Source organism: Eschrichtius robustus, chromosome 5, assembly GCF_028021215.1.
Source record: "Eschrichtius robustus isolate mEscRob2 chromosome 5, mEscRob2.pri, whole genome shotgun sequence".
Lineage (NCBI taxonomy): Eukaryota > Metazoa > Chordata > Mammalia > Artiodactyla > Eschrichtiidae > Eschrichtius > Eschrichtius robustus.
This window is the reverse complement of record NC_090828.1, coordinates 140363111-140384328: the sequence shown is the minus strand read 5'-3', so window position 1 is coordinate 140384328 and position 21218 is coordinate 140363111. Positions and strand designations below refer to the sequence as shown.

At 50.4% G+C, this 21218-nt stretch overlaps 1 protein-coding gene across 7 annotated transcripts in view; it reads left to right on the top strand.

Annotated features, from left to right (window-relative positions):
• HERC2 (HECT and RLD domain containing E3 ubiquitin protein ligase 2) overlaps positions 1–20720 on the top strand; it is a 218099-nt gene extending 197379 nt beyond the window's left edge. For all 7 annotated transcript variants that reach the window (XM_068545354.1, XM_068545356.1, XM_068545353.1 and 4 more), the window contains 14 exons: positions 1906–2083; positions 2608–2769; positions 4818–4909; positions 5116–5255; positions 8606–8793; positions 9323–9520; positions 11875–11958; positions 15497–15638; positions 15768–15962; positions 16604–16716; positions 17350–17540; positions 18369–18474; positions 18798–19010; positions 20162–20720. In XM_068545354.1, the coding sequence (XP_068401455.1) occupies positions 1906–2083; positions 2608–2769; positions 4818–4909; positions 5116–5255; positions 8606–8793; positions 9323–9520; positions 11875–11958; positions 15497–15638; positions 15768–15962; positions 16604–16716; positions 17350–17540; positions 18369–18474; positions 18798–19010; positions 20162–20434 (2275 nt within the window). In that variant the 3' untranslated portion in view covers positions 20435–20720. The remainder of the gene's footprint in view (positions 1–1905; positions 2084–2607; positions 2770–4817; positions 4910–5115; positions 5256–8605; positions 8794–9322; positions 9521–11874; positions 11959–15496; positions 15639–15767; positions 15963–16603; positions 16717–17349; positions 17541–18368; positions 18475–18797; positions 19011–20161) is intronic.
• The last annotated feature ends 498 nt before the right edge of the window (positions 20721–21218 follow it).

Genomic DNA, 21218 nt, shown 5'->3' with positions numbered 1-21218 from the left:
TATTTATGTAGAAAATCTGATGGCATCTACAAAAAAGCTACTAGAATTAATGAGTGCGATTAGCAGGGTTGCAGGATAGAAGATCAGTAAATAAAAGTCTACTGCAGGCAAATAAAGAAAACATTTCTGCATTAAAAAAAGTCAACTCCGTGTCTTTATACATATACATATGCAATCAGAAATTGAAATTTTAAAATACCATTTATGGTACCCTCCCCCTAAAATCAAAATAGTAAGGAATAAATTTGACCCAAAGATATGGATAACTTACAGACAAAAAACTATAAAATACTGCTGAGAGAAATTTTAAAAGACCTAAAATAATGGAGGAGCACGCTGTGTTCATGGGTTGGAAGGCTCAGTATTGTTGGTTCGTTGGTTTTCCCCAAACTAACCTATTGATCCAACCCCTTCCCAATCAGAATTTCTGTAGAAATTGACAAGCTGATTATAAAATTCCTGTGGAAATGAAGAGTACCTACAATAGTCAAGACAGCTTTGAAAATGAGGAGCAGAGTTGGAGGACTGCCACTATTTAACTTCAAGTCTCATTTTAAAGATGCAGTAATCAAGGCAGTGTGGGATTATTGTAATGAGCGGGAAATGTATCGTGGAGCAGAATAGGATAGGAAGTCCAAAAACGTACCCACAAATACCAATACAATGAGTGTGGAAAAATGAAACTTGATTCCTCCCTCACGATTTGCGGCGCATAATTTACAAAAGTGCAAAGACAATTTATTGGAGAAAAGATAGTCTTTTCAACAAATGGTTTTGAACAATTGGACAACCATATGGTAAACAGTGAACTTAAATTCTTATCTTGCGCCATTAATATCCAAAATTAAACCAAATACTTCATCTACTTCTCCCTGGGCCAAGTAGCCATTCTTCTGTTCAGATCTGGTTTAAAGCATGGACTGTGCCACAAACCCAGTGATCCATCCAAAAACAGGGACTGCAGCCTAAATTCCAAATACCACAGACTGAAATCTTCAGCCTTGCCTAAGGGAACACCTCGATCTTTGAACTTGAATTCTTATCTTGCATCATATCCAAAATTAACTCATAAATCTAAAACCTACAACTAAAAACTTCTAGAAGAAAACATGAGAGAAAACTTTTGTGACCTTAGGTCAGACGAAGATTTTTAGATAGAACTCCAAAAGCACAATCCAGTAAAGAAAAATAGGATAAATTGGACTTTAAAAAAATTGTGAACTTCTCTTTGAAAGACACTGTTAAGAGATGGAAAGCACATGCCACAGACTGGGAAAGCATATTTGCCATCATATATCTGACTCAGGTCTTATATCCAAAATCATTATAAATAGCTTTCAGAACTCAGTAATCAGAAAAAGAAGTTTGTTGTCAGGCTTGCCATGTTTACATATAGACTAGTTGACTCCTTAGATGAAATGTTGATTTGTAGCAAGGGTGGGCAGGCTGTTTCTGCAAAAGGCCGGATAGTAATAAATATTTTAGGCCAGCCACATACAGTTTGTGTTGTATATCCTCCTTTCGTGGTTTTCGTTTGTTTGTTGGTTTTACAACCCTTAAAAAATGCAAAACCCATTCTCAGCTCACTGGCCTTTCAAAAACAGGTCATAGGCCAGACATGGCCCATCTGTAAGTGCTAGTCTTCCAGCCCCTGATTTAGACTGTACATCTCCTCTCTGGCATTTGGGCAGCTTGTATAAAAGGAGGTACGTAGGGAATTACGTGATTTTGAGTTCAGGCCTGAATGATTCTTCCAGACTGATTTAATGATTGACTTGACAGATGTATGTAGGCTGAGAGGTGTACATTGAATAAATGAGCAGCACACCCAAAGCCTATATTTAATAATTTAAAAATATTTACGAGTGAAGCTATTTCAGTTCTCTTTGGTGACCTCTTTTGCAGTCCGTGTGACCGTCCTCGTGTCATCGAGTCTCTGAGGGGAATAGAGGTGGTTGATGTCGCTGCCGGTGGCGCCCACAGCGCCTGTGTCACTGCAGCTGGGGACCTCTACACGTGGGGCAAAGGCCGGTATGGCCGCCTGGGGCACAGTGACAGTGAGGACCAGTTGAAGCCGAAGCTGGTGAGGAGGGGCTGTGCTCGGGAGGCCTGGAGGGGCGGCTTGCCGTTGTTGCTGTGCTTTTTAAAAATCCGCAGTATTTCCTGTTCCAGATTCTTTTTAGTTTCAGAGTTAACAGTGGTTTTTTTGGTGGGAATAGAAACCACCTTGATATATATTTCATGGGGCGTTTAAACAGGATAGTGTTTGAAATACCCTTTTATCTACACTAGTAAATATTACTTGGCATCTAGCTAGAGGCTTTGTCTTCTAGGAGGTCCACTGTGATTTAGGTGAGGCTGTAGGGTGAGCGGCAGGACTGAGCACTGGACCCTGGGACCTGCCTCCTACAGCTGAGATGCTCAGAGTTCACATATGCAAGGGTGTCTTCTGTCTTGGCCTGCAGGACCATTAAGATTCCCTGTTCTCTGTAAAGAATTAAGACAGGCGCCCTCACCCCCCCACCCCAAATCCCAGCACGTTAGCCCCTCCGGGGAGAGCCTCCTTTCTGTTGCGGTCGGACGTCCTCAGTGCCCCTCTCTCTGCAGGTGGAGGTGCTGCAGGGCCACCGTGTGGTCGACGTCGCCTGTGGCAGTGGGGACGCCCAGACCCTCTGCCTCACGGAGGACGACACCGTCTGGTCCTGGGGGGACGGGGACTACGGCAAGCTGGGCAGAGGGGGCAGCGACGGCTGCAAGGCGCCCGTGAAGGTACCCTGCCTGCCGCCGCCTGCGTCTCAGGAGTAGCCTAACTTCATCTGTAGCTTCTTTGCAAAACACGTGATGGGTCACTGGGTGAAAAGGGAGTTAAAGACCCAGAGGGATGGAGATAGTTTAAGTGCTGTTTCGTGCTGTCTTGGGAATGTCTGTGGTCAGCGGGGCATCACGCAGCCTGTGGTTTTATTTAGCGTGCGGACCTGTTTGAGGAGAAGGACGACGACTTGTTCACGCTCTTCGGTTCACAGAGGTCTGTAGCTATGCACTGCACTAGTACTTGCTGAAAGGCTGCATCTGGCTTAGCCAGAGGCTGCTAGATGGACATCCTGTGAGAAGCCAAGAGAAGAGGCTCCGCCTGAGCCGAGTGGCTCTGGGCAGTTTATCGACGTGTGTGATCACGACTGTATTTTGCCTTTGTGAGCAGGGAGTTGGCAGAGGTTAAGTTCGTCGGTGTGTTTAGGTCACATGCTGACTACCTAGCGGCCTGCGGGACGAGAACGCAGCAGGGCTGCTCAGCTGAGGGGACGTGCTGTGGACTTGGGAGTGTAGGTGTCGTGAAAGAGAGCTAGAAGTTCTCTCTGCTTGGCATCCTCTCTTGTCGGGGCTCTGAGACTGCACGTGCTGAGTAGAGGCCCACGTGGTGCGTGGGCGGCCTGGGGAGGGGGTGGGGAGCCACTGGAGGCCGTCAGAATAGGAGCCTGAGCTGGCACTGCCGAGCTGTTCTTCTCAGAGCCGTGCTGCCCAGTAAAGTAGCCGCTGGCCACGCATAACTACTTAAGTTTTACCTTAAATCAGTTAAGAGTGAGTAACGTTACAGTTCACTCCCTCGCTTGCGCTGCCCACATTTCACGTGCTCAGGAGCTGCATGTGCTTCCATGCTGGGCAGTGTGGGCACAGCAAGCTTCCACTACCACGTGGAGTGGTATTGGCGGGTGCCGGCTAGAGCCAGGGCCTGATGATGAAGACGTCACCTGAGGCACCTGCACCTCTGTGCCATGAGGCTGGCTGCAAGGAGACACCCCTCTTCTTTAGGGCCTCCTTGGCAGGTGCTGCTGGGAAACCTGGGACTCGAGGCTGCCTTCTTGTCCTTATCCCCACTTGCTCTTTTGCCTCACAGGTATACAGTATTTTAACCACATTACAGGTTACATGTGGTTTCCACATTTATGAAAAAATTGTTGTGGGCTTCTGTATGCCAAGAAGGCATTAGACAAAGGCTTTGCACCTTGCAGGATTGAGATGTCGAGCGTTGGGGGGTGTTGGGGGGTGGAGGCCATGACTGCTGTCATTGTGATGGGGGTAGGGTGAGGAGAAAACTAAGAGAATTAGGGGGTAATTAATTTAAATTTAAGTTTGAGAACTTGAGTCTGGAAACAGTCGCAGGTAATAAGCAGCATAGTTTGCTAGGTGAGGAAAGATGTCAGCTAGGTAAATGAACCCCAACAAGACCTCTGGGTGCTGGCTGTGAAGGGTCTGGACCCTTGAGCATGCAGGGCTGGAAGTGGGTTCCAATACTGACCTGATCAACGTCGTGTTTAATTGGAATAACCTGGGCAGATGGATTGCTAGTGTCTGAAGGTCAGAACCCTGGTTGTCTTGGCCATCCGTCCCCCGTTACCTGCTTCTTCCTTGTGGGCCTGTGCATCTGAGAGGGCTGGAGGGCAGATGTGAAGTGCAGGGCTTGCTGGAGAATGGGGCCACCACATAACAAAGAGAAATGGAGTTGGGAGAGTGAATGCTGGGGAAAGCGACCATAGACCTTCAACAGTGGCGTGTTCATTTCCAGTGATATGCGGCAGGTCTCATGGGTGGTGGCACGGGCCCCTGGCCGCCTGTGGCCCGTGTGCCCTCAGAGCCAGGTGTCCTGCTCCTTCTGAGAACACTTGGTTATGTGGAGTAGGATTTTAAGTTGTAATAAATATTTGACATAGGAGTAAGGGTTTTCAGAGTTCTTTATTAGAGTCAGTTCAGTCTCTATATGGGTGCAGCCATCAGCAAAACCCTTGATTGGATCAGTCTTAATTGAACCTTTTCCCTTTTAGATCGATTCTCTGACAGGCCTTGGAGTGGTTAAAGTGGAATGTGGATCCCAGTTTTCTGTCGCCCTGACCAAATCTGGTGCTGTCTATACTTGGTATGCAAGATTCTATTTATTTAAGTCCACCAAATCCAGATTGTTAATTAGAAGTTACTTTAATTGCCTTTTTGTAGATTGAAATGTAATTTCTGTGACAGGCTGTGGTTTGTGTCTTGCAGTATGGTGTTTGCTCCAGGAGGGTGGCACAGGGTGGTAAACGAGATGGCTTTGCACTCATAAGTTCCGTGTTTCCTTGTGTGCAGGGGCAAAGGTGATTATCACAGGCTGGGCCATGGATCTGACGACCATGTTAGAAGACCTCGGCAGGTCCAAGGGCTGCAGGGGAAGAAAGTCATTGCCATTGCCACTGGCTCCCTGCACTGTGTGTGCTGCACTGAGGACGGTAGGTGGGAGGCCCGACCTTGTAACTTGGAGGCGTTTGATCTGAGAGGCCGGCTCAGGGATAGTATGCGCAGCTCTAAGGTGGAGGGGGGATGGGGAGAGTCATACTATATTCTGAAAATACGCCTGTGGTTTTGGCCCGCATCGTCTTCAGCCCCTGGTGTCAACACCGGTGAACATGTTGTTTTGTGGCTAACAGAGCAGGCCTGATACAGCTGTTTTTAGAAACACTCGCTTGCAAGGTTGGCCTTCGGCTGGCTTCTGGAAGCCTGGATTTCAGGAGGGCTCCCAGCAGCCCTAATTGAAAGAGGCTTTGTTAGAATGTTTGCAAAGAGTGTGGTCTCTGCTGAAACCTGCTTCCTTCTGGGGGTCTGGAACTTGGGTATGTGCCAGGCAGAGGTGCCTGCCTGACCTGCCCCAGTCAGAACCCTGGCACCGAGTCTCTTATGTCCCTGCTGGACAGCACGTCACAGGTGGCCACAACTTGTTACTGAAGGAACTAAGTGCATCTGTGTCACTCCACTGGGAGGGGACCCTTGGAAGCTCGCTCCTGGTTTTCTCTGGACTTCACCCATGTGCCTTTTCCCTTTGCTGATTTTGCTTTGTGTCCTTTCACTGTAATGAATTATAGCTCTGAGTCCTGGAGTTCTCCTAGTGAATCATCAAAACTGAGGGTGGTCTTGGGAACCCCAAGACAATGGCAAAAGGGAATTACAGATGGAATTAAGATTGCCAAATCAGCTGACTTTACGGTATGGGAATATTCTGAATTATTAGGTGAGCCTAGTAAAAAAATCTCACACACCATTCAGTGGAGAAAAGGAGGCAGAAGATCAGTGAGAGAGATGTGATGGAAGAAGGGGAAGGAGAGATTTTCCAGTTACGAGAGAGTCTCAACTTGCCATCGCTGGCGTTGAAGGTGGAGTGAAGGGGCCAGGGAGTATGGGTGGCTGCTGGAAGACTGCCATTCCCCAAATTTTGCTCCGTTTAAAAGGCTTCGGTGAATTATATGAACATGTGCCCTTTAATTAGCTTCAATGAATGAATTTCATATATGAATACGCAGCTTCTGTGGCTTGTGGTGGGACTGATGTAGTTCTTGATGAAGAAATTACAACACACTTTTATTTCCTTTATTATAATTTAAAAATTTTTGAAACATATAACACACTTAGAGAACAGTTGGAAGTATAGTACAAAGAACTTTTTCTTTTTCCATGTGAGAGATAGGTGATGCCGTGGTGCCCCATTACCCTGAACAAGTGTGTATTTCCTACAGTGATGGGCCCTGTGCTACATAATCACACCATGGCCTTCAGTGAGAAAATACATACAGTCGTCACTCCACCTGACCTCCCTCTCTCTCCCCTCACAACACGGGCTCCATCAGCTGCGCCGCTCTTATCTCTATTCTGAGACAACCCTCAGTCACCCCTCAGGGTCATCCTTGTCAGTCTTCCTCAGTCTTCTTGGACTTTTTGGACCTTTGACACTTCTGACACTGGTTACAGGCTGGTTATTTTGTAGAACATTTCTCAATTTGAGTTTGGTGTTTCCTCAGTAGATTCAGGTTGCACATCTTTGATCTTAATTTATCCTGCATTCCTAATTCATTCTCAGTTCATCAGGTGACATGCATGTTCTCTTTGTCCCATTACTAATGGTGTTAATATCAGTCACTTGATAAAGGTGGTGTAGCCAGCCTGTTCCACTGTGAACATCCTTTGCAACTAATAAGTATTTGGGAGGGTGTTTGAAACTATATAAATATTCCTTTTTCACTGAACATTTTATTTATTCTCATCAGAGATTTAAATTTTTGTTGGTTTGTTTGCATCTTGTCAGACTCATGGTTTCCTAATTTACTTAATGAGTTACATATAAGCTGTTGCTTTTCCTTACCTTGATGCTCAAATTGTGCCCTGTTTGGCTGGCTTCATCTCCTGAAGTTCCCACCCCGTCATTCATTGAGTACTTCCTTGCTTTCTGGCACAAAAAGACCTTCTATCCTCGTCTTGACTCTCCATGTTTCAAGCTTAGAATTGTCTTGTTTCCCCAAGGAGCCCTGGTGCCTTTAGAGGAAAATGGTGCTTGAAAGACAAGGTCAGGTCTGTAGGTGTGCTCATCGCCAACGGGATGTCACTGCTCCCAGGCCTTCTTAGTGGACAGAGCTAGGGAATATATGTGTAAATAATACACAAAATTACATTTGTGTTTATTTCTGTATGTATATATGTACATTGAATACCACTTGTTCACACCAGCACCCCAAGGTACTGGGCCACAGGTTCATTCTAGTTTTCTCTCCTTGCCTACTTGTTACTCCTTTCTCTTTTGGTAAGAAACCTGGGTCCCCTTACTGAGTAAGTAAGTGATTCACTTACTCTTCCTGCAGTGGCTGCTGTCCCGTCGTTGCCTCTGCCTTCTCCCCTGCGTGGATCCTCACCTCACTTGGGCTGTGACTGCGCACTCTGGACCGTGTCCCCGCGTGGGTATACGGCTCCCTGCTTTGGCTGACTTCCCACACCTGGCTACCCTCTGTGTGGAAGTCCTTGTCTCTCGTGCACTCTGATTCCCTGCACCTGGCTGCGCCTCTGCAGAGAGGCTCTCTTCCCCTTGCTTGCACTCTGACACCTACCCAGTGGCTTCAGGACTGAGTTCTCCAGAGCAGGAAGGGGCAGGACACAAGCACGCTGCCCTTGATCATGCGGGCCTTGCACTTTGCACAGTGGTGCTTATGGCTTCATGGCACCCTGAGGAGTCTTTGTGAATTCGCAAGGCTTGTGATGTTTCTAGAGAACTAAACTCATTTCTGTTCTAGTCACCACCTTACCCATACAGTGGTGTTTCATGGTTGGGATCTAGTATGGTATGCTGAAAAATATGATTCTCATCAGTGAGATATGAATGAGAGATTCATATCTCATGTTTAGGATATGAATAACCATTGGAAGAACAACATGTTCCTTAAAAACATGGATTTTGCTTAGTTGAACACTGACTTTCTCTTCCTTTGACATACAAAATCGGTTTGGATTGTAAGTATTTACCATCTGTTTTGATGTTACTTGTTCTGATTAAGAACGGCTCCAGTTACATGCTTAGTCCTGTGAACAGACACAGTTGGAAAAGCCGTGTTAGCCAGCAGGGGCTGTCAGGGGTCCTGGGAAGCCTGCTACCTCTTTGAGTATTGTGATTAGAGACATCTAGATCACATAAGGTTAACATTGCACAGATGACCGCCGACACCCAGCTGGAGGGCAGCGAGGACTGTATGTGTGGGAAGATGGTGGTGGTTGTGCATTCATTGGTCCTAGTATACAAGTCCTTGCTCTAAATCTACTGCATTAGGTGAAGTTTATACGTGGGGCGACAATGATGAGGGACAGCTGGGAGATGGAACAACAAATGCCATCCAGAGGCCTCGGCTGGTAGCTGCCCTTCAGGGCAAGAAGGTCAACCGTGTGGCCTGTGGCTCAGCACACACTCTCGCCTGGTCAACGAGCAAGCCCGCCAGTGCCGGGAAGCTCCCTGCACAGGTCAGTGGCGGTTGGGCGAGTGGGCCAGCAGGCATGCAGGTTGTGACAAAGTTACGGCCTGTGTATTGATTATGCGTGTGCAAGCGTGTGCACACTTCGTTTTCCCCTTATACATTTACAGAGGTGCTCTACTGAAAATAATTTATAATTATTGGTAATGGTAAGAACGGTATTTTTAAGAAGGTTAATTATTCACACCAGTCGACATTCTGTGTGTATCAGTGTGTCACCTTTATTCAAAATTTTATAAACTATACAAAACCATTCTGGTAGTTCAGGCTGCATGTTTTCTGTAGTAAATATATTTCTATACGCTAATTTTCTTAGCATTCTCCTTGGTTTACGTTTCTTGGCTCAGGCAAAATGGCCAGCATATTATTTTAGAAACAGCAAGATTTTTTAAACCAAACTCAGAAGTCATAGTGCTTCTCTGTTTTCAAGAACAGGATTTTCAGAATCCATCTACTATACTATGGCTTATCTGTGCGTTTGACACTTAAGTTGACTTAACGCAGTTTCCATGTTTCAGGTACCCATGGAGTACAATCATTTGCAGGAAATCCCAATCATAGCACTGCGGAACCGGCTGCTGCTGTTGCATCACATCTCAGAGCTCTTTTGCCCCTGCATCCCCATGTTTGACCTGGAGGGCTCTCTCGATGAAACTGGACTCGGGCCTTCTGTGGGCTTTGGCACTCTGCGAGGAGTTCTGATATCCCAGGGAAAGGTACTGCTCTGGTAGCAATTTTTACTGTAGGTGATATTGGTATCTTCAGTAAGTTTTATCCAACAAAATTTCCTAAATTAGGAATATATTGAATACAGCTCATTCAGCAAATGTTCACTGAGCACCTACTATGTGCCAGGCTCTGTCCTGGGTACTTAGAATGCATCAAAACAGACAAAAATCTTTTCTCTTTTGGAGCTTAAGTTAAAAATGAATAGTGTGCTGCTGCCTTTTCCCCCTGTAATCTCTGTTTCCCACCTCCCCAGAAGGGGGTTGGCAGAACTAAGCTTCCATTCTTGCAGTGCTCTCTGCTGTCCTGGCCTTGAGGCTTTGTGGCAAATCCCTACCGACAGCAGGAAGGAAAAATAATGGGATAATTTCTTCCCCAGGGACGTCCAACAGAGGGACCCAGATGTTACAGATCGCTTAGATAGAAGTTCGGTACCAGGATATGTAGAAATTCCTGGCCGAAGGGTAGTTTAACAGTCTCTGAAAAGAATCATGAATGAAGGCTTCTGAAAGTCAAGAGAGAAATTTTGACCCATTGACATTTGTAATAATTTGAGCTTTCTAGAATGGAATGCCTGAAGTCATCAAGTTTCTGGCAAGCAGCTTGACAGGATGTCCGTGAAGAGGCTCAACTGTTGTATGGTAGGGGGAATATTTGTATAGGGAAAAAAAGCATAGAGGTCAAATTGAGGAATCCTAGTCATGAAGAGGCTGATTCTGTGACATATATTGTTATCCAAGGTTATGGTCTATTATTCTTAATGATAATAAAATTTAGATGTTTTGGAGTACTGTCCAAACAGATCTTTTTTCAGGATTAGCTTTATTTCCTCAACTACCTAGCCGAAGGAGACTGGTGCACACGTTTTATTTTTGTGTGTGGCTTAGAGACATGTAGACAGTGATGAGGACTGTGGTGATGGTAAGAGCTCTCTGATGACCCGGAGCAGGAAAAATTGTGGGCAGGTAAAATCAATATGAGACTTTACTTCAACCGTTTTTCAATAATAAAAACGGCAAATTTGATTACTTTCACCGTTTTTTTAACCCCTCAAAGCGGAGGTGATAATAAGCAGTAAAAGGGAGAAAGCCTCTCCTTGTAGGGAGAAAGCAAAGCGAGAGGTAGCACGTGTCTCGCGCCGAGTGTGTGAGTGTCCTGCAGGCTGGGAGCGCAGGGCGGGGACGCCGAGGGAGGCTGAGAGGCACCCTCAGCCGCGGGGGCCTCGGCCTCTATGCTGGTCCTCGTTGGAAAGGACCGCCTCTGCTGGAAATTCTAGGGAGTGGGTTTCGTGGGTGACTGTGGAGAGCTGTTACCAGGGCCCAGAAGAGAGCGAGCCACAGGAGGGCGGGGCTCGGCGGGGCGCTCCGTGGGGAAGGGAGCGCATGCCTGGAGCAGGGCCGAGCAGCGGGGAGGGCGGTGGTCCTCGGGGTGGCGGGCGTGCAGGAATGCGTGGGGAGCGGCCTGCCTCTGCGGTCGCCTCTGTGGTGCGGGGGGTGTGTCTGCGGGCCCCCCGTGTGATGGCAGCACCTCTGCCCTTCCCGTCTTCACAGGTCGGAGCTCTCAGGCTCTGACCTAAGAGGGGGTGCGGACCTTGCTGTCGGCACCTCGTGGCCCGCCCTCCGCTCCTCCCCCAGCCACCCTGTCTCCAGAGGAGAGCTCGGTCGTCCACTTGGCAGGGACCTGGGGCTGCCACTGGTCCTGGCTCCCGCGGGTGTCTGGACTCTCCTCCCGTCCTCACGCACGCGCACGCGCCCACGTGTTCCCCGCGCCCAGGCCCACATGGGCATGCCTCTCCCTGGGTGAAGTTGGGGCCTGCTCCCTTTGCTCGCCGTCTTCACCCTGGGTTTTCCAGGTTTCTTTCAGGGCACCGTGCCGATGAGTTCCCTCCCTCACTGGTTTCCCCATCCCCATCCCAACCCTGGCCCGCTCCCCGGCCCTGCTGCGGCTTTGTGGCTGGTGTCTCTGTTGGGATAGCAACACTGTATAATTAGTGCCTCAGTCCTGCCACTAGTGGACTTGCAGTTTGGCTGGGAAGCCTCAGTTTTCTGTTTCACCCTCGGAGCCTGGCCTGAGACCTGGGTTGGGGCGGGTGGTCCCCAGGCCCTGGCCCTCGCTCCTCTCTGTGCAGTGCGCGCCGGGTGCCTCAATGCCTCCAGATGGCAGGCAGGAGCTGCTAATAGGCACTGGCCCTGCTGGCTGCCTGAGCCTCTGCGTGGGCTTGCGTGTCGATGCCAGGCTACCGCCCTGGGCCACCTCATGACCGACAAAGGGAGTTTTGTGATGTGAAATGTCTGTGGGTAATACTCTCTATATCACGTTCTAAGTTTTGTCTGTCGTGTTTTAGGAGGCGGCTTTCCGAAAAGTAGTGCAAGCAACCATGGTGCGAGATCGCCAGCACGGTCCCGTGGTGGAGTTGAACCGGATCCAGGTGACAAGTGGAGATGGCTTTCTGTTCTTAGATAGGATGGCTTTGCGGTTGTGAGCCACGCCCCCTCAGCCGGGGGCAAGTACTCGTAGAAAGCCTTCTCTCATGCCCTTGCTTTAGAGAGCAAGGTGCCGCATGCTGAGATGTCCAGCGCTGAGACCGCCAGGTGGGAGTGCTAGTGGTTTTCTTTATAACAGAAAGGAGAAGGGCTTTACTTCAGATAACCCAGAAGCACAGACCCAGATAAGCAAAAGAGGAAAAGTAAAAATGACCCATATTTCCACCACACAGTGATAACTACTGCTAACATTTGGGGGATGTGTATCTGTTTCTTGTAACCTGAACTGGATGACTCTCTTTTGCAACTTGCTGTCTGTTCCTCTTCATGCATTGTAGTACAGCACCTCCCTGTCCCATGCTGTGGGGCCGTGGGATTGTTCACGCCAACCAGCTGCCCACGTTGATTTCTGTGCTGGGGGCTAGAAGGCTATGCCTGCTTTTCTAGGGTGCAGCAGGGCCAGTTGGTGTGGCTCCAGCTACGTGTGTGTCCTCAGTCAGCCCCTTGGGTTAGGTTTTGAGAGGCAGAGCAGGTCCCCTGTTCCCGCCAGCCTCAGACCTTCCCCGGCTCTGATGGCTGCTTACTGGGCCAGAATCACTTATACTAAGACTGTGTCACAGTAGTATCGAAGAAATGAAAAGTAGACCGTCTCTGAATTTGTACTGCTGCCAAATGTATATAAGCTTCGAGTTAAAAGAATGAATTAAAACCACAGGAAGCCTAGCACTGCTGATGGCGTGTCTGCGCTTGACATTTCCCACGCAAGTGAAGTCGGCTGCACTTGACATTTACTGCGCAAGTGAAGTCGGCCCCACCTCTTGGAGCAAGAGCAGAGCCTGAAGAACAAATGCTTTGTTCCTGAACCTTAGTGTTAACACATGATTTTTACCCTGATGTTGGTTACATGACTAGACTTTCTTCCAGAGCTGTTCTTGGGGGCATTTTTAATTAAGACATCAAACTCTTTTCCTTTGTTGGAGAACACATGTGACCATGCTGATGGAAGCGGTTCCTTCGCCGACGTCATAGTGTTTAATGTGAAGCTGGAGGTCAGTCAGCCAATTCCACAAACAAATGGGCTGTTTAATTAGGTTCATAAAAAAGCTTTTATTTCCCCACCTTGGAGGATCATTTTGGTTTGCTCCACATTATTAGGGCTTAAATACTCAAGTTCATAAGTGAGGAAAGCTGATCATCTAATTCAGACAGTTGGGTGTTCCTGGATTGCAGGCCTGCCTCAGCTGTGCACAGGCACCACGTTGGGGCCAGTGGCCCAGTGTGGGTGTCCAAGCCCAGGGGCCTTGGCACCAGGGAACCTGGCTAACCTGGAGTCCACACCAGGCACACTTTTCAGTCATTGTGTGCTCGGTGCCTCTTCTTTTCTCATCTTGGCATCCCCAGCACAGTGAGTTATGAAAATGCTCGGTGCGTGTCTGAAAGAATAGGTAAGGAGACAAACAAATTTATATTATACATTTTTAAAAAGGCGTATAAACGACCTTCAGCACAGCGTGCAATGCTCATTGATGTCACAGGGGCCACTCCGGGCCACCCAACGGTCCTCAGGCGCCAGAGCCAGATTCCCTTCGGTTCAGGGTTTCACACACACTCTTGAAATTGGGAAGGTCCTCCACAAAGATGGAGATAAAGTAGAGCAGAGTGGTGGTGGCGGGGCGGGGCGGGGGGGGGGCATTCTGTGACTCCAGGTTGAACGCAGACACCAGCAGTGACCCAGAAAGGTGGTGTGGGCATCCTCTTCCCTGTGCTGTCCCAAGGCTGCGGCCTTCTCTGGTGGGGATGCCCTTGGAGACATTTTCTTACTGTCTGTCAGAAGTTCTGTAGAGACACTAAAAGTAGGCCATGTTCTTGGAGGGTTTCTCTGTGTTTGAATTTGATTTAGTTTTGTAACAGGATCTAAAAATCTGTGTACATTAAAAACTTTAAATTTAAATGTATTGCAGATAATGCTTGCTCATTTCTGAAAATTTAGAAAATTCTAATTAAAAGCCATTGAAACCACCTATATTCCTGCTGTCCAGAGGTGTCAGGTACACAGCCCTGTCCCTGCAGTGTCCTGGCTGTGTTCACAGAGCCATGTTCCCTCACAGCCGCTGAGAGCATCCGTCTGTGTTAACTGGCACTGTAAACGGAGGTGATGTGACCTTTCGAGTGGGCGGCAGTCTGTGTCTCACCCGTCACGTAGGAACACATCCTTCCTCCCTTCTGTAGCTCACTCTCCCCTGGGGCATTGTGTGCCTTAGAGAGCTGCTGTTAAGGTCAAATGAAATGACATATGAGAACGTGCAGCTGAATGTGTGGTGCACAGGAAGACTCACTCCACAGGAAACTATTATTATTACTGTCATTGATCTTATATTTTTAGTCTTGAGAATGGTAATTTATGCAGTGAGGAGAATTAGCTGTTAAACTCAACCTAGGACTCACGAAGAAGTTAAGGATGGTGAGAGTTTCGCCAGAAGAGTCAAGTGAAAGTACATTCTCACAATCATTTTTTCCTTAACTTCTCATTTTGCAGTCATTTCAGACTGAGCTTCTTGGGTGATTCTGAAGCACAGCCTAGGCTGCAAGCTGCAGGGTTACTGAGGCCACACTGAGTGAGGGCTTGAGGGCCATTGTTATGATCTGTTGGGGAATCTTAGCTTACGATGAGAAATACAGGTGGGACAAGGGATCATACTTGGAGACACAGTGACCCCAAGAGTTGAGCAGGGTCCGTGCGGGTGAGGAAAGGAGGGGAGGAAGGTTCTGTCCTGGCCCAGATATTCCAGGCCAGGTTTGGTCTCGGAGCCCCGTGGTGTGACCCTGCCAGGGCTGACGGTTTGCTCGGAGGGCACTTTCGGGGCTCCTGGCCTCTCCTTCACGGAGACCGCGGGCAAGGTTGCGAAGTGTGAGGACGGCCCAGGCTCAGCTCCTGCCGCCGGGCTGCTCACGGTCCCTCCTGTGGTCTGTGGTCTCGTCAGGGCGTGCTTGCGTAGCCACCCCCTCCTGCCGTGCTGCGTGTGCTGGCGAGCGCGCCCTGGCCCCGCGAGCACAGCTGTCCGGCAGGCAGCCTGCATCAGGGAGGGAAAGAGAGGAGCTCAGCGCTGGTCTTCGGGGTCCTCAGCAGGTGTGGGTGCGGAGGCGAGGACGGGTTAGTTCTGGGAGGTCCAGCAGCCCTTCCTGCTCGCACACACGTGCTCGGGGGGGTGCTACTTGAGCTTGCTGGGCGCTCACAGTGGCCTGAGGTTGTAGGGGCCGTGCCACTCATCTGGGTGCTGCTTGCTGTCTGTAGGGTCTCCTCCTGCCCCCAGCCCCCGCCAGTGAGCAGGACAGGACGGGCGAGGGTAACGGGAGGGGTGACTGGCCGCAGGGCCCTGCTTTGGATGCAGGGGTTCCAGGGCCGGTCGGCTGCTGAAGATGGCACCTGCATGCTTTCTGCTGCGGCCCCGGTTCTGCATGTTCTCTCTCTCTCTCTCTCTCTAGGTCAAGCGTTCAAGGAGTAAAGGTGGCCTAGCGGGCCCCGATGGGACCAAGTCTGTCTTTGGGCAGATGTGCGCTAAGATGAGCTCCTTTAGTCCTGACAGCCTCCTCCTCCCACACCGTGTCTGGAAGGTCAAGTTTGTGGGTGAGAGCGCGCGTGCGCCGAGGGGCGGTGGTGTGAAGGGTGGTGCGAGGAGACATGAGCGGCCCCCAGCCGCCCCCCAGGGGGCTCGGATGCAGTGACCGTGAGCTGCCGACCCTCCTTTCCCCCCAGGTGAATCTGTGGATGACTGTGGTGGTGGCTACAGCGAGTCCATAGCTGAGATCTGTGAAGAGCTGCAGAACGGACTCACCCCGCTTCTGATCGTGACGCCCAACGGGAGGGACGAGTCGGGGGCCAACCGCGACTGCTACCTGTTCAGCCCGGCGGCCAGGGCGCCCGTGCACACCAACATGTTCCGCTTCTTGGGTGGGCCTCTTGTGTGGGTGCAGTGCTGCAGCTGCTCAGCTGTGTGTGCCCTGTTAGCTTAATGGCTGCTGTGTCTTGGGAGTGGTGTAGCTGTTTTAAATACCTCCTTTTAGCTTTCTCAGCGTGTAGCTGCAGGGACATGCAGAGCTGGACCCTTAGCAGCTGAGTGCTGAGGACCAGAAGGTGCCTTGGCGCTCAGAGGATCTGAGATAGCATGTGTCTGCATCTGAAACTTGGGATCAGATCTTAGGATGTCTTGATATCTGGCCACCTGTTCATTGAGGGTCTGCCCATTAACTCACGGCACTGCCTGCACCTCTCCAGGCACTGCGACCACCTCCTTGAGAAGCTCTAGCTGTTGGCTTTGCCGCCAAAGGATTGGCCACTCTGGCTACAGCTGTTGGTGGAAAGAGCAGAAGAGTTATAGACTTCACCCACAGGCACAGAAGGGAGCAGTGAATTCAGAGGAGGATGTAAGGTTTTCAGGACAGACCTAAGTCTCTGTGAATTGGGGTAATTACGTTGGTTTAGAAGGCACTGAGGCCCCAGTGAAGAGCTAGTCTCCGCTGTGTTGTTGAATGGACTGCATGTTCTGTCATCCGTTCCAAGTGTCTCCTGACTCTTGTGCTTCGAACGAGCAGGTGTGTTACTGGGCGTTGCCATCCGGACTGGGAGTCCTCTGAGTCTGAACCTTGCCGAGCCCGTCTGGAAGCAGCTGGCTGGGATGAGCCTCACCATTGCAGACCTCAGCGAGGTAACCTCCAGGCGGGAGAGGGCGGAGAGGTGTGGCACCTTGTGTGCCCAGCACAGAGCGTGGGGGGCGTCCCCTGGGGTCTGCTTAAAAGGCACAGGCTGTCCCGAGGCGCCGACATACTCGCAGGTGGTCAGGCTGCTGGCCGTCGGCCGCCGTCTAGTAGCAGAGTCGGGGTGTGGACACAAGGCCGGTCCGCTTCTAGAGCTTGGTGCACCGGCTGCTTGCGGGCTTTGCCACTTGTACGGACTCGTCAGATGAGAAAGCCCTCTGTCTTTCCTGTGGCACCGCTGAGCCCGTGGGCAGCTGGGGGAGGTTGAGGCTCCCGGGGCCTCCCAGGTGTGGTTCCCTTGGTGCCGTGAGTGAGGTTGGGGCTCGCCTGTGAGCAGTGCCTGTTGCGCTCTCAGTGAGTGGCTTTAAAGACTTCCTTGTTACACGCTCTGCCTTCAGCTCCTCGGGTAAAATGCTTCCCCGCTGCCCCTCTTTTACTTCCCGGCACGCGCAGTACACTGGGAGCCTTGCCGTACGCCCCAGGCGGATCGAGGCCTCGCGCGACTGCGTGTCGGGTGTGAACCGGGGCCTGGGGTGCGGGAACAACCCCGACCCAACAGAGGGACTCCCTTCTCCCCTTGAAAGGTCGATAAAGATTTTATCCCTGGGCTCATGTACATCCGTGACAATGAAGCCACCTCGGAGGAGTTTGAGGCCATGAGCCTTCCCTTCACGGTGCCAAGCGCCAGCGGCCAGGACATCCAGCTGAGCTCCAAGTACACACACATCACCCTGGACAACCGCGCCGAGTACGTCCGGCTCGCAATGAACTACAGGTACGTGGTCGTCCGCCCTCCAGTATTCCAACTCAATAAATAGCGAAGATAGCAGAAAACGGTTTGCTTGGGTGGCTGCTTTTTTTCCACAAGTAAAATTTAATGGGCTTGGCTCCACTGTGATCAGGGTCGGAGTACTTCTTATTCTCACCCGAGATTCCTGGCTCTGACCAGAATACCAAGGTGAGGAGAATCCCCCTGTTTGGGGACTGTCCCAGCAGAGGTCGCAGGCCTCTGTGTGCCACCTCTCCTGGGGCAGGGCTGTGTTTGGGGCGTCTCCACCCCTGGCTTGGCCCTCGCGCCACCTGACCTCCGCCTGACGTCCCTCAGCGTGCTCCTCGGGAGCCTTTTCCTCCAGAAGCACCTGGCTGGGTGTTGGGATGAGGCCCCGGCGTCAGCTGGGCTCTGCTTGCTGGGCTCTGCCTGAGGCCGGTCCTGGCGAGTGTCCTGTGCCGTCCACCCGTGTTCCCTTCTGTCTCGTGCCCTAACTCGCCGTCACCAGGGCCTTGGACGCGGCATCTGCTTTCGGAAGGTTCTTACCGTGGGTGCCGTGAGGCCTGCTCGCTGCCTCTGCTTGTCGGGCTCTGGCTCCTTCCTGAGAAGCAGGGAGGGGCTGAGAATTGTGTCTTGGAACGTGTATAGCCGTAGCTAGTTTTTGAGGTAGCGTTCTGGGTGCCAGTGAGGTGGCCCCAGTCCGTGAGAAGCTCTGAGACTCTGTGTCTGCAAAGCACACGCCTGGCTCGTCTGTGTGGTGAGGCTTGGTTGGTGTGAGCAGAACGAGATCTACATCGCCGGAGATGGAAGTGCAGAGTGGGTGTTTTCTTTCAGGCTCCACGAATTTGACGAGCAGGTGGCTGCTGTTCGGGAGGGGATGGCCCGAGTCGTGCCTGTCCCCCTTCTTTCTCTCTTCACCGGCTATGAACTCGAGACAATGGTATGTATGCCTGCCGCCGCGTGCTGCCGCCCTGCAGTGCCTTCTCGTGGTCATCCGCTGAGTCAGTGCCGCCGGCTCACCTCTCAGTTAAATCTTGCACTTGGAGGTCTGAGATACGCTTGGGCCTTTCGGGTGAAGTAAGACGTGCTCAGGGAGCGAGTAGTGCCCGCCTCCCCCGCCCAGCCCTGGCCCGCACACGGCGGGCCACAGGGCCTGTCCTCCCACCCATCCCCTCGGGCCTCCCACGCCTGAGCCGCCCCACGCCAGCCCGGGGAGAAAGGAGTGGTGGACCCCGTGCTGACGCAACGCGTGTCCCTCCACAGGTGTGCGGCAGCCCAGACATCCCCCTGCATCTCCTGAAGTCGGTGGCGACGTACAAGGGGGTGGAGCCTTCTGCGCCCCTGATCCAGTGGTTCTGGGAGGTGATGGAGTCGTTCTCCAACACCGAGCGCTCCCTCTTCCTTCGCTTCGTGTGGGGCCGCACAAGGCTGCCCAGGACCATCGCCGACTTCCGGGGCAGAGACTTCGTCGTCCAGGTGCGGCTCCGACACCCGCCGCGGCGTCAGCTGAGGGTCGTGCTCCTCGCACGCAGCCCTGCCCCAGCTGGGAAGGCGAGCAGGTCTCTCCTGTTAGGTGGTTTTCCTTCCCTCTGGAAACAAAAATGAAAAACACGTAACCTCTTTGGTTGGACAGCTCAGAATTCTATGACTGCAGGTCTTGGGTACCACTGCCTACTTCTAAAAAGTTTATCTGGCCACCACCAGGATACGCTGCTGTTATGTCAGCGTACCCTAGATCGTTGGGCACACACATCGCTTCAAGCATTTATTTGATTCTCTGGTTGAATTAGGTGAATCACTGAGTAATGCTGCTTACTGAGAAAAATGAGCGCCCATCGGATTGAGAACCAGAGTTTTGCTTTGAGTTCTGACTCTGCGGTCCGTGGTCAGAGACGGGCTCTGTCTACCTGCCAGGCCCTGGGGGTGAAATGACCTGACTCCCCACTGCCTACTCAGTTGACTTTGCCAGTCGCGGTGCTGAGGGGTGGAGTTTACCGCAGACAGACAGGTTGGAAGTGTCCACTCTCCCGCGTGTTTGGGGGGTTCGGGGGCGGCTCCTTGCCCAGTGCAGCCTGTGCTGGGCCTCTGGCCAGGGTTACAGAAGTCGTCACCCCTCAGGGAGATCTCTGAGAGCATGTGTAGTTTTCCTCTCAGAAGGTAGGTAATTTGTGGGGTTTGTCCACAGTTCTGGCTGCCTTCCTAGTATCTTAATCTGTTGTGGCTGAAAGCGGGCTGATAGATTCAGGGAGAGCTTCCCCACATGGGTGATGGCTAAGCCCGTGCCATTGCACCGGACCCTGTGTCAGTGGGCCTGGAGTCCCACCTTGTTGACCGGGGGTGGGTGGAGCCATCTGACTCTCTTCACAGCATTGGTTTGTGAAAAGCAGTTGTCACAGTAACCAGTGGCTATTTTTTTTATTGGAAGTCCTGGGAAATAATCAGTTGCTCCTTTTTATTTCTGAAATTGGCTAGATTTTGTGTTTTCTGATATTTTGTTATTTTTAGCCAACCAAATATGATGCTTTATGTGAATGAGAGTCAAGAGTCTAATGAACATAACAAAATAGATTGCAGTTTTACCTGTCCTTGTACGTAGTCTCTGATGATTTAACATTTTTCATTAACAGGTATTGGATAAATACAACCCTCCTGACCACTTCCTTCCTGAATCCTACACCTGCTTCTTTTTGTTGAAGTTGCCCCGGTATTCCTGTAAGCAGGTGCTAGAGGAGAAGCTGAAATACGCCATCCACTTCTGCAAGTCCATAGACACAGACGATTATGCTCGCATAGCCCTCACGGGAGAGCCGGCTGCGGATGACAGCAGTGACGACTCAGAGAACGAGGACGTGGATTCATTTGCTTCAGACTCTACACAGGATTATTTAACAGGACACTGAGGTGGAGAAATGCCATCCATCACAAGACACCACGAGACTGAGCAGGGAGGCAGAGTGCTGCAGTTCAGACTGCAGGGCGTGACGTGTGCCATGAGAAGGGTTAGCCCTCTAACGTGCGGGAGAATGATCAGACAGTCAGCCTCGCACGTGGAGACTTGAAAGGGGCTTCTTACCCACAATGCTGCATTACATGTAGGACTTCTGCGTTTACTAAAGTGTGTAAATGTTTAATATAAATACTGAATTGCAGCATCCCCAAAAATGAATAAAAAGCCTTTTTTCCTTGTGGGTGCAATAGATTTTTTTTTCCCCTTCCTTTTAAGTGTTGTGCGTTGCCTTGATTGTACATGGGAAATACTGTGTAACAATTAAATCGTATTATAAATATTTCAATTAATTTTACTCGGAATTTATTAAAAGTTTTTTGAACATTAAATGATCAGTATTACTTGAATGCATCCAGAGGTTATTTAAACCAAAACCAAAACAAAAAGGCCATCAGCCCCTCTTTCCTCCCCAGGTGCACATTCTAGCGTATGCGGTGTGTAACTTGAATCGAGGCCTTTCTGTGAGCAGTATCATAACTTCTATCATGGAAAGTACTATATATAATGTTTGTGTCATGTATATGCCTAAATTTTAATTCCCTATAAATAATAAAACATCTGTCTCAAAATTGTAAGCTGAACTTTCTTATGTGGTTAGACTAGCACTGGTGGATGTGCTACCACCCAAAAATAGATTAGTGTTTGATACAGCATTAGTTAAAGCCATTCCAGTCTAG